This window comes from Bombus vancouverensis, unplaced genomic scaffold (genome assembly GCF_051014615.1).
Source record: "Bombus vancouverensis nearcticus unplaced genomic scaffold, iyBomVanc1_principal scaffold0088, whole genome shotgun sequence".
Taxonomy (NCBI): Eukaryota; Metazoa; Arthropoda; class Insecta; order Hymenoptera; family Apidae; genus Bombus; species Bombus vancouverensis.
The window spans coordinates 24,501-41,302 of NW_027468979.1; the positions used below are offsets into that span (position 1 = coordinate 24,501).

A 16,802-nucleotide genomic window follows, 5' to 3' on the forward strand; every position below is an offset into this window, starting at 1 on the left:
ATGGTGTATGCAAATTCGTCGGGCGGTAAGTTTGCCAAGCTTAAAGCGTTCTCTATTAGTTTCTTCTGTGTGGTGTATCTTTGTGTCAGTGTATCATGGTATAATGTTTTCATTTCTCGAGTTTATCAGAAATAGGAATAACCTTTTATAGAAAAAGAAAATTTTATATTTATATATATTTGTTAAGGAAATTCGAGGATATGGGAATACAAATTATTGCCTACATTTCCCACACAACAGTTATACATATAGTACTCTCTAGTATAGTACTCTATAGTACTCTCTGAAGAACGTCTTGCACGCACGCTGGTCGCCAACCGACTATCCTAGATTCTTCTAACATCTGGCAACAGTCTTTTGTCTCCACTAAGACCTTGACGCCCTCTGGCCCTTACACACACACTCTCATGTACAGTGTAAATGTATCACTTCCCTAACAATGTTATATTTTTTTTCTTTCCTTTTTTCTTCTTCCCCTTTTTCTTTTTTTTTTTTTTTGTTTTTTTTATTGTTAAAACCTTTGTTTTATTTTAGGTTTTACGTACTTGTTATCAGTGAAAATAAATATTATGAATACTACTTGGATTGTAATTATATACATATATGCGTACGTATTGGTAAGTAGTATAAGTGAGATTTGTTTTATTGTTATAAATATATAAGTATATATCATCAATAGGAATAAATATCACAAATGTACCTTGTTTTCGAGTATATATATATATATATATGTGCGTGCAATGGTAAATATGACGGCTTATTTTTATGAGTCACTTGCATTATCAATGGAAGTGAATGTTATAAATATCGCCTACTTTACAACATGCGTGTATATATATATAGTGGTGAACATAAGTGAAAATTATATGCATAGTTATAAATGTTGTTTGTTTACAGGTGGATAGCATCAGTGTTTGGTTTCGTGAGTGGCGTACAAATACTTTACAGTTCCACTGTGTGGATTGCTATTCATGTTCTTCCATCCGTCGTTCAGAAAATGGTTGATGAGTTCGCCATCAGTTCTGTACACACATATAAAAATAGTTAATATATATATGTAGTATCGTGAGTGAGAGGCCTGGGAGTTGGCGGGTGAACCGCGTGGAATGTCGCGAGAGCCGAGGCGTTTGTTTTTGATCGCGTAGTTTCGGAAAGAGGAGACCTACGTGATCTTGGCTACGAGCGGTTGCCAAGGGACGGGAGAAAAGGAATCAACAAACAGAGTTTGCGAGTGGCGTTGCCGAGAGAGTGTTGATTGCATTTTGTGAAAATCGAGTCGTTATCTAATTATTTAGTTGTGCTGTTTTCTGTACGTTTGGTGTGAATAGTTCAGGTTGAACAACAATCGTCTTTTTCTGTCCGATTAACATCTGTATCATCCATTCCTTGTAAATATATTATATCACGATATTACATTTTTGGGAGCTCATCCGGGATTGGACAAGACAGAAAACGAAACGGTTTAACAGAGCTATTCGAGCTAGTTGTGAATTTACCGGTACGCGGTGCGATAAAAGACGACATCGTTGACTGTTTAAGTTTGTGTAGTGTGAAAAATGGCAAACGTTGGGGACGAACGATTGTCGGGTGAAGAGGGTTCGACGCTGGAGGAGCTGAGGAGTAAGCTCGCGCGAATGAACCTCCCTATATCTGGTGCGAGGTCAGTGCTGATTGCAAGGCTGAATCGGGCGTGTAGGGCTGGACAATCGTATCCTAAGGGATCGACGGGCGGTGAAGAGCTAACCGGTCAACGAGATTTAGGAAATGTACAGAGAGCTGAGCGTGATTGTAACGAAGATGAAAATTTTGAGAAAATGAATACGAAGGAGTTGAAGGAGCGCCTCGCTAGTTTGGGTTTAAAAACGACGGGAAGAAAAGTAGAATTACGCGCACGGCTACAAGCGGCCATGGATGGTAATGACATATCGTCGGAAGAAGAAAGCGACGACGAAAGTGAGTATGAAGATGACAAAAAAAAACGCAAGAGGATACAAGAGAGGTACGCGAAGGGTGTATCAGGACCGTGATGAATATTGTCGAAGGGCATGTGTTGGTTCGACACTGAGTTTTAGAGACGTCGAAGATGCATTAGAGTCGTTTAGTGGCAACAAAGGTGAAAATGTCGAACGATGGTTCGAGTCGTTCGAGGAAGTCGCTGATACGTGCATGTGGTCGGATGGGCAGAAGGCAGTCTACGCGAGGAAGCTGCTGAAGGGATCAGCGAAAATATTTGCGAGCTTCGAGTGTCATGCCAGGACTTGGCATGAGTTGAAGAGGGGGCTAGTGAAAGAATTTTCGAGGAAAGTCAACAGTAGGCAAGTACATCAGAAACTTGAAGAAACAAAAAAGGAGAGTGATGAAGCATGTTTGGCTTACATGTACCACATGCTCGAAATAGCCAACCATGTGGACATAGAGGAGGAAGCAAAGGTGGAATACATAGTGGATGGAATAATAGACGACGAGAACAATAAGGCTATATTGTACGGCGCTACGTCAATCAAAGAGTTGAGGAAGAGGTTAGTGATGTACGAAGAGCAGAAGAGTCGCAGAGTAAAGTCGATTGTGAAGCCGGCTAAAACCCAGAAGAACGGGAAGCCCAGTCAATCTGTAGATGCAATGAAGAAAAGAAGATGCTTCATTTGCGGTAGTGAGGATCATCTAAGTGTTAAGTGTCCGGAGAGGGGAGAAGGTGTTAGGTGTTCCGAGTGCAGCGGATTTGGACATATTGCAGCGAGGTGTACGGCACGACCGAAGGAGACTTGCGTAGTGTCAAGATCCGAAAAGGGGAAGTATGTGAAGGAAGTGGCGATAGATGATTGTAGGTTTGTGGCACTAGTGGATACGGGTAGTGATCTCACGTTCATTCGATCAGACGAGTATGCAAGGTTAGGGTCACCACCGCTAGGTGAATGCACGCTTAAGTTCGACGGTGTTGGTTCCGCTGGCAATGAGACCTGGGGTGAATTCACCAAGGTAATGACGGTTGATGGGTGTAAACTGCCAATCACTTTGCACGTTGTTTCAAACAAAATATTGACGAAGCACGGCCTGTTGTTAGGCACTGATTTTCTGGATCAGGTATAGTTACGGGTTAAACGAGGCGAAGTGACTTTCTTGCGGCTTGACGAACAGACTAACAAAGACGTGCCGGATGTGTTTAGAGTTAACGTGGTAGAACAGACCGACGAAACAGACCTAATACACGTACGGGAACCGCATTATCGTGAAGCGATTCGCGATATCGTTAGGGGGTATACCCGGAGAAAAAGCGGGACGTTGGGATAACGGCAAAAATCGTTTTAAAGAGTGACAAACCTGTGGTTCGAAGGCCGCGAAGATTGGCACCTTCGGAGAAAAAAGAGGTGGACGAGTTGATGGAATTATGGACAAATGAAGGCACAATAAAACCGTCAAACTCAGAATATGCAAGTCCCATAGTTGTAGTTAGAAAGAAAGATGGTTCTATCAGAGTCTGTGTTGATTTTCGCGAGCTTAATGAACTTATTGAGTGTCCACATTTCCCATTGCCTTTAATTGATGATATTTTAGATGCATTGCAAGGTACTCAGTTTTTCACAACGTTGGATTTAAAGAATGGTTTTTTCACGTGTGTTTAGACAAAGACAGCCGAAAATATACATCTTTCGTTACGCCATCGGGCCAATATGAATTTTTGAAGTTGCCGTTTGGTTTAAAGATTTCACCCATTGTGTTTCAGAAGTATATTTTGATGATCTTTAAGGAACGTAGTAGGTAAAGGTATTGTTATCGTGTATATGGATGACATTATTATTCTTGCAAAGAATTTAGAGGAGGCGTGGGAACGTTTGCAAATGGTCATAGAGTTAGCTGAGCAGTATGGGCTAATTATAAACTGGGGAAAATGTCGTTTTCTGCAGCAGGAAATTGAATATTTGGGGTATATAGTCTCAAAAAATACCATAAGGCCGTCTACACATAAAACTAGGGCAGTAGCAAACTTTCCCAAGCCAACATCTGTTAAAAAGGTTCAGAGTTTTTTGGGACTTACGGGGTACTTTCGAAAATTTATTAGGGGATACGCGAAGATTGCTAAGCCTTTGACGGATTTGTTGAAAAAGGAGGTAAAATTTCAGTTCGGCGATCGAGAAGTAGAGGCCTTTGAAATCTTGAAAACAGCGCTTGTCAACGAACCAGTGTTAAAGTTGTATAGAATGGGCGCGGAGACTGAGTTGCATACAGACGCGTCCGCAGAGGGTTACGGAGCAATTTTAATGCAACTAGATCTGGACGATGGAAAATTCCATCCGGTCTACTTTGCCAGCGGAAAAACAACTCCCGCCGAGGCAAAGTACACCAGTTACGAACTGGAAGTACTAGCAATTGTAAAAGCGTTGAACAAGTTTAGAATATATCTGTTAGGTATGCCGTTTACTATCGTCACGGATTGCCAAGCGTTTGCTATGACAATGAAAAAGAAAGATTTGTGTGTGCGTGTAGCCAGATGGACCTTGTTACTAGACGAGTTTAAGTATCAGGTGTGTCATAGGCCAGGTAAAAGCATGCAGCATGTGGATGCTCTGAGTAGAAACCCCCTGCCGAGCACTATGTATGTAACGGAAAGTGAAGACGGGCTGATTGCGCGGTTGAGAAGTGCACAGAACAAGGACGTTGAAGTCCGTAGGATTTTAGACGCCGCAACGTGCAATCAGGTCGATGGGTATGTAATAAGGAACAATATTTTGTATAAAGAGTGTAAGGATGATGTGTTAATAGTAGTACCGAAGGCTATGCAGGTTCAGGTAGTCAGGCAGGCGCACGAGCGTGGGCATTTTGGGGTCACCAAAACAGAAGCTATAGTCAAGAAGGACTTTTGGTTTAAGGGGCTACGTGAAAAGGTCGAGCATGTGGTATCTAACTGTCTCGATTGTATCCTAGCCGAACGAAAATTGGGCAAGCAAGAGGGATATCTAAATCCGTTAGACAAAGGTGACACACCGTTAGACACTTACCATATTGACCATGTGGGCCCTATGACAGCTACAAAGAAAAGATACGCACACATCTTTGTAGTAGTGGATGCGTTCACGAAGTTTACGTGGCTTTATCCTACTAGATCTACTGATACCGCGGATGTTATCGATCGACTGAAGAAGCAAGCGACTGTTTTTGGGAACCCACGACGAATTATCTCTGATCGGGGAACAGCGTTCACATCCAACGCGTTCCAAGAGTACTGCGAAGAAGAAAATATAAAGCATTTATTAGTCACGACGGGGGCGTCGAGGGGGAACGGGCAGGTAGAGAGGGTAAACAGGACACTCATACCTTTACTAACTAAACTGACTGCCCCTAAACCCGATGATTGGTATAAACATGTCGACCAAGCACAGAAATACCTGAATTTTACATTAAACAGGAGCACGGGAAAAACTCCTTTCCAGCTACTTGTCGGGGTCGAGATGCAAACTAAAGAAGACCCACAGATCCGAAAATTGGTTGAAGAAGAATGGGTGGTGAAATTCGAAGAGCAACGTCGTGAACTGCGTGAGGACGCGAAAAAGAAAATTGCTGCTACTCAAGAGGAAAATCGGAGGCACTACAACAAAAGAAGAAAAGGTGCGAAACAGTACCTAAGTGGAGAGTTGGTGGCCATAAAGAGAACGCAGTTTGGCCCAGGATTAAAACTGGGAGGAAGATTTTTGGGTCCGTACCGGATAGTGCGAGCAATGCGGAATGATCGCTACATTGTGGAGAAGGTAGGAGAGCATGAGGGGCCAAAACGGTCATCAACTACTGCTGATTTTATGAAACCTTGGGTCATAAACGCCGAAAGTGACGCATCTGATGACAGCGAGATAGAAGGCAACATCTGAGGGCAGATGTTATCGCAGGATGGCCGAGTGTAGTATCGTGAGTGAGAGGCCTGGGAGTTGGCGGGTGAACCGCGTGGAATGTCGCGAGAGCCGAGGCGTTTGTTTTTGATCGCGTAGTTTTGGAAAGAGGAGACCTACGTGATCTTGGCCACGAGCGGTTGCCAAGGGACGGGAGAAAAGGAATCAACAAACAGAGTTTGCGAGTGGCGTTGCCGAGAGAGTGTTGATTGCATTTTGTGAAAGTCGAGTCGTTATCTAATTATTTAGTTGTGCTGTTTTCTGTACGTTTGGTGTGAATAGTTCAGGTTGAACAACAATCGTCTTTTTCTGTCCGATTAACATCTGTATCATCCATTCCTTGTAAATATATTATATCACAATATTACATATATATATTATTTATTGTTTTTTTATATATATAATTTTCGTTTGGATCTGTTCCTTTGTACGAATACTGTATCCCTGCATATAATATAATATATATAATATGTTATAATTATGTTAGTTGTTATTTATTATATATATTTTCCTTAACTCTCTCCCCCTTTTTCTTGTGTTTTTTTTTTTTTTTATTAGTACCTAACATTGCTATTATGATGCTGTATTGTATTGCATTGGCTGTTATTTGTATGTGCGCGCGACGAATTTTTCAACATGGTCGCTCGCGTGTCTCTTTGGTATGGCGTTGGTTTAATGTCAACAGTAACGTGTTGTTGAAATAACTAATTAATTGTTAATCACTATAATTTTATTTAGTAGTGTTTTGTAATATTGTTTTGTGTTTCATGATATTGTGTGTGTCAATACCGTGTGCTACTTTAATGCGATAGCATGGATTGTATTGTTACCGAATTTCAATAGTCATTGTTTCGATTATACGTGACTTGCATTTATGTAAGTCTCGTTTAATTTAGTTAATGTTTTGTGTATTGTGTTACCAGTTATTTCGTGTAGCATAACTTTATTCCTTTGCACCGAGTTCAGTCATGTCTTGTCGTTAATATTTAGTTAGTCTATCTTGATTAATATATATATTTAACAAATATTTAAGAAACAATGGCGAGTGTAGTGGAATCGTTGGACGAAGAAATGGTTTTGACATTGTCGGAAAAGCTTAAAGCATGGGATGCGAACTTTCGCGATATGAGTGCAAAACTCGCCGAATTACAAAGCGGCTTATTCGAACTTAAAACAAGAACCTAAAACACCCATATCGCCGCCGACAACGCAACAAGAGACGGTCCAGCCGAGTGGACATACCCAGCCAATTAAGCTAAAAGATGCGATCGAATCGGTGCCAGTGTTTGACGGATATCGACCATCGGTATTCCACTTTTTAAGAGCTTGTGAGCGCGCGCGAAATATGATTCCCAGATATCAAGAACCTCAATTGGTAAAATTGTTAGTAAATAAGCTCCGTGGACACGCGCTCCTCGCCATCGAAGACACAGAATTAATGAGTCTAAACGATTTCGGAAACAAATTAAAGGATCTATTCGGCCCAAAGAAATCTCTTAACGAATATAAAGGGGAATTAGGAACGATATTTCAACGACCCGGGGAAGACATATTACATTATATGGATCGCGTTAGAAATCTTAGATTGGCAATAATGGACGGAGAAAGAGGCGACTACGGCATCATATCCCCCGATATCCAAGATACTATAGATTGGGAAACGAAAGAAGCTTTCGTTAAAGGACTTCCGAACGAGGTATATGTGCGAGTAAAAATAGCAGGGTACCATACTTTAGAAGATGCGTATCGTCAAGCCGTCAAAGCAACACACGAATTGAAACAAATAACCGATAGAACGCGACCCCAACGACCGACACCCTCGAACTATTACAGACGCGACAACGCACATCCTTCGAACACTAACAACAATATCAGGAACAACCGCCAAGATCGAAGATCGCTACCTCCATCGCAGAATTTTTTGAATTCTACAAGACAAAATATCACGTGTAACTATTGCAAAAAACCCGGGCATCTAGTGAAAGACTGTTACAAATTTAAAGCCCGAGTAGATGCCGGATTAATCGTACCCTATGCTTCGAGACCATCGGGAAACCAAACACGTCCTTCGGGAGAATGGGGCGAGCCACGAAGGAACGATACGCCGAATCGCCCAAGAGTACAGGCGGCAACCAGGCGACCGGCGCCGACGGCAACAAACACAACAAGGACAGCCACCCCCGCGAGATCGACTCCACCACCCATAACGAGAGACAGAGCGAACGCAATGTCGACCATAAGATCGAACGAACAACCACTAAATATTGTGGGGGAGTCATCCCACAACCAAACGAGGTCACAGACAGAGAATCCAGAATCTCAAGGCAAAAGGAAAAGAGGGAAGCACAAGCAACCGGCGAAGGAAAATCATCAGGAGTTGAATTCAGATTCGGAAGGCGACCTCTCCGAATTATTTCAATAAAATTTAACGATTCCCCAACGACCCCAACTGCACGAATAGTTTCCCCAGATCTAAAGACTAAGACGAGTTTATTATTAGACTCTGGATCGGAAATCAACATTATCAAGAAACCTGCTATACTCGATTCAGCCATCATCGACGAAAAGGAATCAATCGAAGTGCGAGGAATTACGGCAACGAGCCTGGTCTTCTTAGGGCAGACGGTAATACAGGTTGCGGGCCATCCGGTTGTTTTTCATGTAGTCGATGATTCATTGCTAATCGATCAAGACGGAATCCTAGGATCCGAATTTTTTGCAGGTTGTAAGGCTCGTTTAGATTATGAGGGAAAACATATCAGATGGGGAAATATTTATATTCCCTTCGATACTAAAGAAAAAATAATTATACCGAAGCGAAGTTCAATAACGTGTTCGATTAATATCGCTAATCCAGAGATAAAAGAGGGATTTATTCCAAGAATCGAGCCGAACAAGGGAATCTATTTTGGTAATGCAGTTGTGAGGAATCATAAAGGAAAAGGTTACATAAGAGTAATAAATACTGCTTCGAGAGATTACGTATTTACAACACCAACGATGGTAATTAAAGAATTTGAAAATCCCCCCCCCCCCGCCACCCGCTTCCTAGGACAGCGTGCAATACAGTTCTAAGATCGAAGGAAAGTAGATACGATAAAATAAATGAGTTACTACGACTCGAACATTTGAACGAAGAAGAAAAGGAAAATGCTAAAAAATTGATTCATAATAATCAAGATAGGTTTCATATTCCAGGAGATACATTGGAAGCAACCGAAGTTCTGGAACATAGGATAATTACAACGGATAATATACCCATCAATACTAAACAGTATCGATATCCACCAATACATCGAGAAGAAATAAATCGACAGGTCCAAGAACTACTAGATACGGACGTAGTGGAACCATCAATATCTCCATATAACTCCCCGTTATGGATTGTACCCAAAAACCCGATTCGCAAGGAAATAAGCGCTGGAGATTAATCATCGATTATAGAAAATTGAACGATAAAACGATTGGCGATGCCTTCCCACTACCCAACATTACAGAAATATTGGATCAATTAGGAAGTGCAAAATATTTTTCCACGTTTGACTTGGCATCGGGCTTTCACCAGATCCGTATGTCACAGGAAGATGCCCACAAAACTGCATTTTCGACACCATACGGGCATTTTCAATTCAAAAGAATGCCCTTTGGATTAAAAGATGCCCCAGCAACATTTCAACGTTTGATGAATTCAATATTATCTGGTCTGCAAGGAATAGAACTATTCGTCTATCTGGATGACATAGTGATTTATTCCACGTCTCTCCAAGAACACGAAATTAAATTTAATAAATTAATGGAAAGACTGAGGAAAGCTAAATTACGATTACAACCTGATAAGTGCGAATTTTTACGACACGAGGTGAATTATTTAGGACATATAATTAGTGAGGATGGCGTGAAACCCGACCCAAAGAAAGTCGAAGCCGTATCAAAATTTCCACGACCAAAGAGGGCGAAAAATATCAAACAATTTCTGGGACTAGCAGGATATTACAGAAGATTTATACCCCGATTTCCCCAAGGTCGCGAAACCATTGACACAACTATTAAAGAAAGACACTCCCTTTAAATGGACAGAAAATCAAGAAAACGCATTCAATAATTTAAAGACAGCGTTAGTGACGAAACCCATCCTGCAATATCCAGACTTTTCTAAACCCTTTAACCTTACTACAGACGCATCAGGATATGCAATAAGCGGTGTACTGAGTCAAGGGCCAATCGGAAAGGATTTGCCGATTGCGTATGTCTCAAGGCTATTAAATCCCGCCGAACAAAACTACTCTACCATAGAAAAGGAGTGTCTGGCAATTGTTTACAGCGCAATGCACTTCCGACCGTATCTTTACGGAAGAAAGTTTACCATCGTAACCGATCATAAACCTTTAGTGTGGATGCATTCTATCAAAGATCCTACTTCAAGAATTTGGAAAGGGAAATTAAAGTTATCGGACTTCGAATTTGATATTGTATACAAAGAAGGCAGGGCGAACGCAAACGCAGACGCATTATCTAGGAACCCTCCGGAAGTTTGTTTACCAATCAGAAAGAGAGAGGAAGTCTCACCGATTCGCTATCCTGTCTCAAAAAGATTCGAAATAGATACGTCAACCGAAGACTCTCCCATATTCGAAGCTAAACCATACGTCTTGCCTCAATCCAGTGATTCTAAAAATCAAGGAAAGGGTTTTACCCGAAAACATTTTACAATAGAAGAAACCCCCATAAAATATTTAGACCAAGCATTAGCAGAAATCGATGTAAGTACAGATAGAGAAATAACCAATCGAGAAAAAGAAGGCACGGATACAACAAGCGAAAAAGAGACCTCCACTGTAATTCCAGAACTAATTCAACAAGGAGAAAAGGACACGAGACCTACGATAACTGCGGAACTAAGAATTTCAGAAACCCGAGACTCAATTGCGAGAGTAAATGACCATAAAGTAGTATTTATAGATATACATGGCAATCCGATAGATAAAGGAGCCTTAGAAATGAAGGAAACGGGAAAATTACCTCGTTATGAAGATTTAATGTTAGAAAAAGCAAGATTGAATTACGATTCTGGAAAATACATTGTATTCCTACCGATAAAGGAAAATAGAAATATTCCAATAACACCAGAAAATTTATTAAACTCGCTAAGATCTCTATTAGACGCAGTAAATGAAAAACAGTTAACTTCGTTCAGCATTAGCAAAGGAAACTTGGAGGAAATACCCTGGCGATATACAATCAGAAAATTAAAGGAAATATTTATGGAAAAACCCTTAACCATCACCATTTGCACTGGGGAAGTAATTACCCCATCTGTGGAAGCGCGGAACAACATAATACGAGAAAAACATGAATCAAGCGTAGCAGGACACAAAGGAATAACAAAAACTTATCAAAGAATACGACAACATTACTATTGGGAAAATATGAAAAAGGAAATTCAAGATTACGTAAGAACATGTAAGGAATGTCAATTGAAGAAACTCACAAGAATAAAAGCAAAGCAACCAATGGTACTTACAGACACACCAGGTAAAGCGTTCGATAAGGTTAGTATGGATATTATAGGTCCATTATCAAAAACCCAAAAGGGAAACGAATATATATTAACTATCCAAAACTTATTAACAAAATACTCAATTGGGATTCCACTAGGAGGAATCTCTTCAGCCGAGATAGCGGACGTTTCTGTAAAGCGATTTATTTGTCGTTTCGGGTCACCGAGAGCTATTCTCACTGATCAAGGAACGAACTTTACATCCTCACTAATGAAGAAAGTAGCAAAGAGATTCCGCATCAAACAATATACCACGACGGCATATCATCCACAAAGTAACGGTTCAATCGAAAGATCTCACCACGTGCTGATAGAATATCTCAAATTATACATTGAAAATTCCAAAAATTGGGACGAATGGGTAGAATTAGCTATGTTTTCCTATAATACCTCTGTACACGAAGGAACGAAATTCTCCCCACACGAATTAGTTTTTGGACATCTAGCCAGAGAACCTACTGGTGAAGTAATAATCGAAGAGAACATGGAACCAACTTACGCAGAATATCTCGAAGATCTGTTCGATAAAATTAACACCGTACAACGAATGGCAAGAGAAAATTTGATAAAATCCAAACTAAGATCAAAAGAATATTACTACCGACGAATCAACCCCCAAGATTTTAAAATAGGAGATTCGATATATTTACTAAAGGAACCCAGTAAAGGAAAATCTCCGATCAATATACTGGACCATACAAAGTGCTAGAAATCTTGCAGAACCAAAACGTCAAGATCGAAGTAAAAGGGATTCCGCGAACGGTGCATTTAAACAAGTTAAAACTAGCGCATAATCGAAATAAGCAACGAATAAAGCGATTTCAGTGGGCAACGTAGTGCGGTACTATATGTTATAGTGCTGTTCGTCGAATAATACAGATATCGAACACCTAAAAGGAAAAAGGAAAATTATTATACGTGTTTCAATTATTGCTTAAATATAAAACGTGTTAACTCAATGAACAATTAACTAGTGAAAGTGAAAGTTACCTTGTGAACAAGTGATCAACATACAAGAAAGTGTACGTGCAAGTATAGGTTATGGATCGTTGTTCGTGGAACACAATGTATGACAGCTACCTAAAATAAGTGAATAAATTAGTTTCAATTGTCTCGGTGCAAAATACAGGGTTACTAAATGTTATAACTATATTATGGATAAATCAAAAGGAGGTATAACACTGTTCGTTGAATAATACAGATAGCGAAAACCTAAAAAGAAAAAGGGAAAATTATTATGTGTACGCCAATTATTGTTTGAATATACAACATGTCGATTCAATAAATAATTAAAAGAGGGGAAGTGAAAGTTACCTTGTAAACAAGTAATCATCATACAAGAAGGTCTACATGCAAAATAGGTTATGGTTCCCTGCTTGCGGAACACCATGTACCAGCTGAAAATAAACGAACGAATTAACTTCAATTGCCTTAATGCAAAGAGCAGCATCGCTAAATGTTATAACGGTGCTGTGGAGGCGTGGCACTGTTCGTCGAATGACACAGATAGCGGAAACTTGGAAAAAGAAAAGAAGTTTATTACGAATGTTCCAATTACTGTTTGAATGTAAAACGTGTTAGTTCAACGAATAACGAAAACATTGAAAGTGCAACTTACCTCGTGAACAATCAATCACCATACAAGGAAGTGTACATGCATGGATTTCGCAGATTAACAAGAAGAAATAAAATAGCTGATAAATATAGAAAGTGGTTAGAAAATAATTAAGATAGATTAATTGAGAGTTAGTAATAAATATAACCGGAGTAAAAGGATATTTTATTATGTATTAATCTACGTAGTATTGTTATATTATTATATCTAACATGTAGAAGTGGATTTTGTACGCATATATGTATATAATTACAATCCAAGTAGTATTCATAATATTTATTTTCACTGATAACAAGTACGTAAAACCTAAAATAAAACAAAGGTTTTAACAATAAAAAAAAAAACAAAAAAAAAAAGAAAAAGGGGAAGAAGAAAAAAAAGAAGAAAAAAGGAAAGAAAAAAAATATAATATATATAAATATAAAATTTTCTTTTTCTATAAAAGGTTATTCCTATTTCTGATAAACTCGAGAAATGAAAACATTATACCATGATACACTGACACAAAGATACACCACACAGAAGAAACTAATAGAGAACGCTTTAAGCTTGGCAAACTTACCGCCCGACGAATTTGCATACACCATAACCAAAACCCAGGACACATGGCTTTGATCGCAGGAGAAGCGGTCCATATAGTCAAATGAATTCCGGTACAAGTAAAGGTACGACATACAACAAAATGCTACTCGGAACTACCCGTTTGGCAAAGGAATCGCACCACAGGAACTCCGCCCGGACGTGCGCCAAACGTGGCGATATTCAGCACCATCGTCGTTGGCCACGAGCGGAATATATACCCAAAAGACCTCGATGCACTACGGGACCACGTCATGTTCCCGGCAGAAAATCTGCAGTCTTGAACGCATTGGCCAGAGGAGCAACAGGAAAAACAATCGTCCCTGGAACAGTAAACATCCTGGGAATGATGGACAAAACACATTAACGACAATAGCGAAAAATACCGTATCAAGCTTATGGACTGGTTTTATGGAATTTGGAACTGTCAGTGCAGCAATATTTGGAATACTTGTAATATTTAAACTAATCAAGACGATAATAGATATAGCCATACACGGATACCAGTTACGTGAAACTTACGGATGTGGAATCGCCCTATTAGGAGCAATATGCGGCTCAGTTACCCACCTGCTACTATACCTCAAAAGAAAACGAAATATCGATGATCAAACAGCACAACCTCAAGGGATATCGATAACACCGGTAGTCACTTAACAACCAACGCCATCTACGTCCGCCTTGAGCGAACTCAGAGACACCATCAGTCAAATTTCCTTTGGAAATTTGAACTCCAAGGGCGGGGGTGTCACGTCCCGCGCTCCGCACGCGCCGTAACAAGAACAAGAAAACTATTCTACACAAAACGCGCGAATAAAGATTTGAATGCACAAACGAACACACGGCGCTACGAAACTAAAGGAAGGATTAACAAAGCGAGGGCGACTAATAAATCCAACCAGTATAAAATAAAATAAATAAAACCAGCTAACGGATTGAACGAGTTACGAACCAAACAAATAAACCAGGAAATAAGAATAACTACAAAAAGGGAAATAATTGAAGCGCCAGAAATACATGTATATATAAATATATTTTAATCAATCAACTTGGAGAGTTACATATAAGTATAAACATATATGCTAGATATGTAATAAACTAGTAAATATTAGTGTTAGTGCTTATAATACTATGCAACAAATACAATATTATCAATTTATGAAATATAAGTATATACGAAGTTAAAAACTAATAGTCTAACGAATACATAAAACATACAATATTGCATTATTAAAGAAATAAAAGTTACATTGTCAGAAACATATATATATGTGTGCGCATTCTATTAAACAGAAACATACTTAAAACTAGCCTACGTTCCGGTAAAGAGTTATAAAATAAGAACTACGCTACGAAACATGCATGTCTCTATATAAACATATAAAAATCTATATTCTAAACTACTACTAATCTATGTGCATTCTACAATCTGAAATACATACTTAAAACTAGCCTACATGCCGGTAAAGCATTATAAAATAAGAACTACATTATGAAACATGCATGTCTCTATATAAACATATAAATAATCTATTTTCTAAACTAAAACCACTATTAATAATCTACAAAAGAAATAGAACACACAACGCAACACTTGGGACCAAGCGACAACCTGTCGACAGGCCAAACGCTCAAAATAATTAACACCGCAACGACTTGAGGAATTGCTTACAGAAATTCTGTCATCAAGCACAAATATGTAAACACACATAAAACGCACAATAATCTAGAAACAAAACCTTCAATACTATGTTGTCACAATACAAAATATATATGTATATATGAAATCAAATGATTGACACATAACCTCAAATACACAACACTATATCACAAAAGAATCTAAATGAAAATCACTTTGCCAGAAATATATACATATATACGTGTGCGTGTGCGTGTTCTATCTTATTAAAAGAAATTAATATAAAATAAATAATTAACATTTCATTTCGTACGAACACTACATGAACGAGAGAAATATACATATAAATACGTGTGTATATATATATATATATATATATATGTATGTGTGAGTGCATATGTTTTATATTATCGAATACTCTATAAAATAAACTACTCAAAACAATAAATAACGCAATCGAAGAATTACAAAACATTAGCCATATTGAAGTGACACACAACATAAACATATATATATATATATATACATATTATACTATTGTCACTTTAAAACAATATTAATAAATAAATGTTCTAATTGCGGTAGAATAAGGAAAAACGAGCGACAGACGAAAAATTACTTCGATATCAAACAAAACTAAAGACCCGTCACTAAAAACTTTACTGATGACATTTATGAGCAGCCATGTTGGATTTACACGCGTCATGGCGACAGGAATATTAGGGATTAATGAAAGTCAGGCGCGAGAAACAAATCATGAAAACACATTGTTAACACTTTTCTTTAATAAATTCTATGCGCAACTACAAATGTAAAAAAAAAATATATATATATAATTAATTAAAAAGGGGGAAATATAAAATTGAAAAAAATAACAAACGTAAAATAGATAACCTAACACTATCACATTCAAAATATATATATATATATATATATATATATATATATATATATATATATATATATATATATATTGAACACAAAACAAAATACATCAAAAAATTAATAATAATAAGGAACATCAAACAGCGAACCAACGAAATTGAAGCAGCTACACTAAATCAAAATCGAAGCAAGGAGCTCCGGGATAAAGTTCGCTGAACTCACGCCTACACCAATAGCGCACAACAGGGGAAATTCCCTTTCTCCCAGAAGCATGGTGACGAAGATGTGCCTCCAAAACCTCTTCGGGAATTTCATTCGCAAAACGAACTTTCACGCAACGATCGGTATCAACGATTTCAACCAGAGGGGGTTCCCTCTCCAATACGACGGTCTCTGCATCGAAGAAATTCTCGTCGAAAGTAACCAAATCGTCAAAGCCCAATTTCGACACGGCCTCGGCACCAATGTTGAATAGTTCCTCCAACCACTCTGATACTCGTGGTTTATCACAGGGCCGCATGCGTTTGATTGGTCCTCCCGAGTCGCCCAAGGGTTCTTCGGAATCCCTCTTTCGCTTGGGCTGAGAACAACACGGTATATTTTAAATAAAACGAAACAGGACGAATCAAGCGGACTAAGAACAAGACTAAA

General features: G+C 38.8%; 1 protein-coding gene and 1 long non-coding RNA gene across 8 annotated transcripts in view; both read right to left on the reverse strand.

Moving 5' to 3' along the window:
- Positions 1 to 397: 397 nt before the first annotated feature.
- Positions 398 to 13,991, reverse strand: LOC143305096 (uncharacterized). Of its 3 annotated transcripts, none has more exons than XR_013061776.1 (3): positions 13,611 to 13,841; positions 12,748 to 12,830; positions 398 to 1,022 (listed from the first exon to the last, which is right to left on the reverse strand). It is a non-coding gene; the product is annotated as an uncharacterized LOC143305096 (long non-coding RNA). The 3 variants fall into 3 exon arrangements; XR_013061777.1 differs by having other exon boundaries at positions 13,770 to 13,836; XR_013061775.1 differs by lacking the exons at positions 398 to 1,022; positions 13,611 to 13,841 and adding exons at positions 12,508 to 12,645; positions 13,849 to 13,991.
- Positions 13,992 to 14,641: 650 nt separating this feature from the next.
- Positions 14,642 to 16,802, reverse strand: part of LOC143305095 (uncharacterized) — a 34,612-nt gene continuing 32,451 nt past the window's right edge. For all 5 annotated transcript variants that reach the window (XM_076627666.1, XM_076627668.1, XM_076627667.1 and 2 more), the window contains one exon: positions 14,642 to 16,731. Coding sequence is in view for 1 of the 5 variants with exons in the window: in XM_076627669.1 (XP_076483784.1) it covers positions 16,318 to 16,731 (414 nt within the window). In the remaining 4 variants the exon portion in view is untranslated. The remainder of the gene's footprint in view (positions 16,732 to 16,802) is intronic.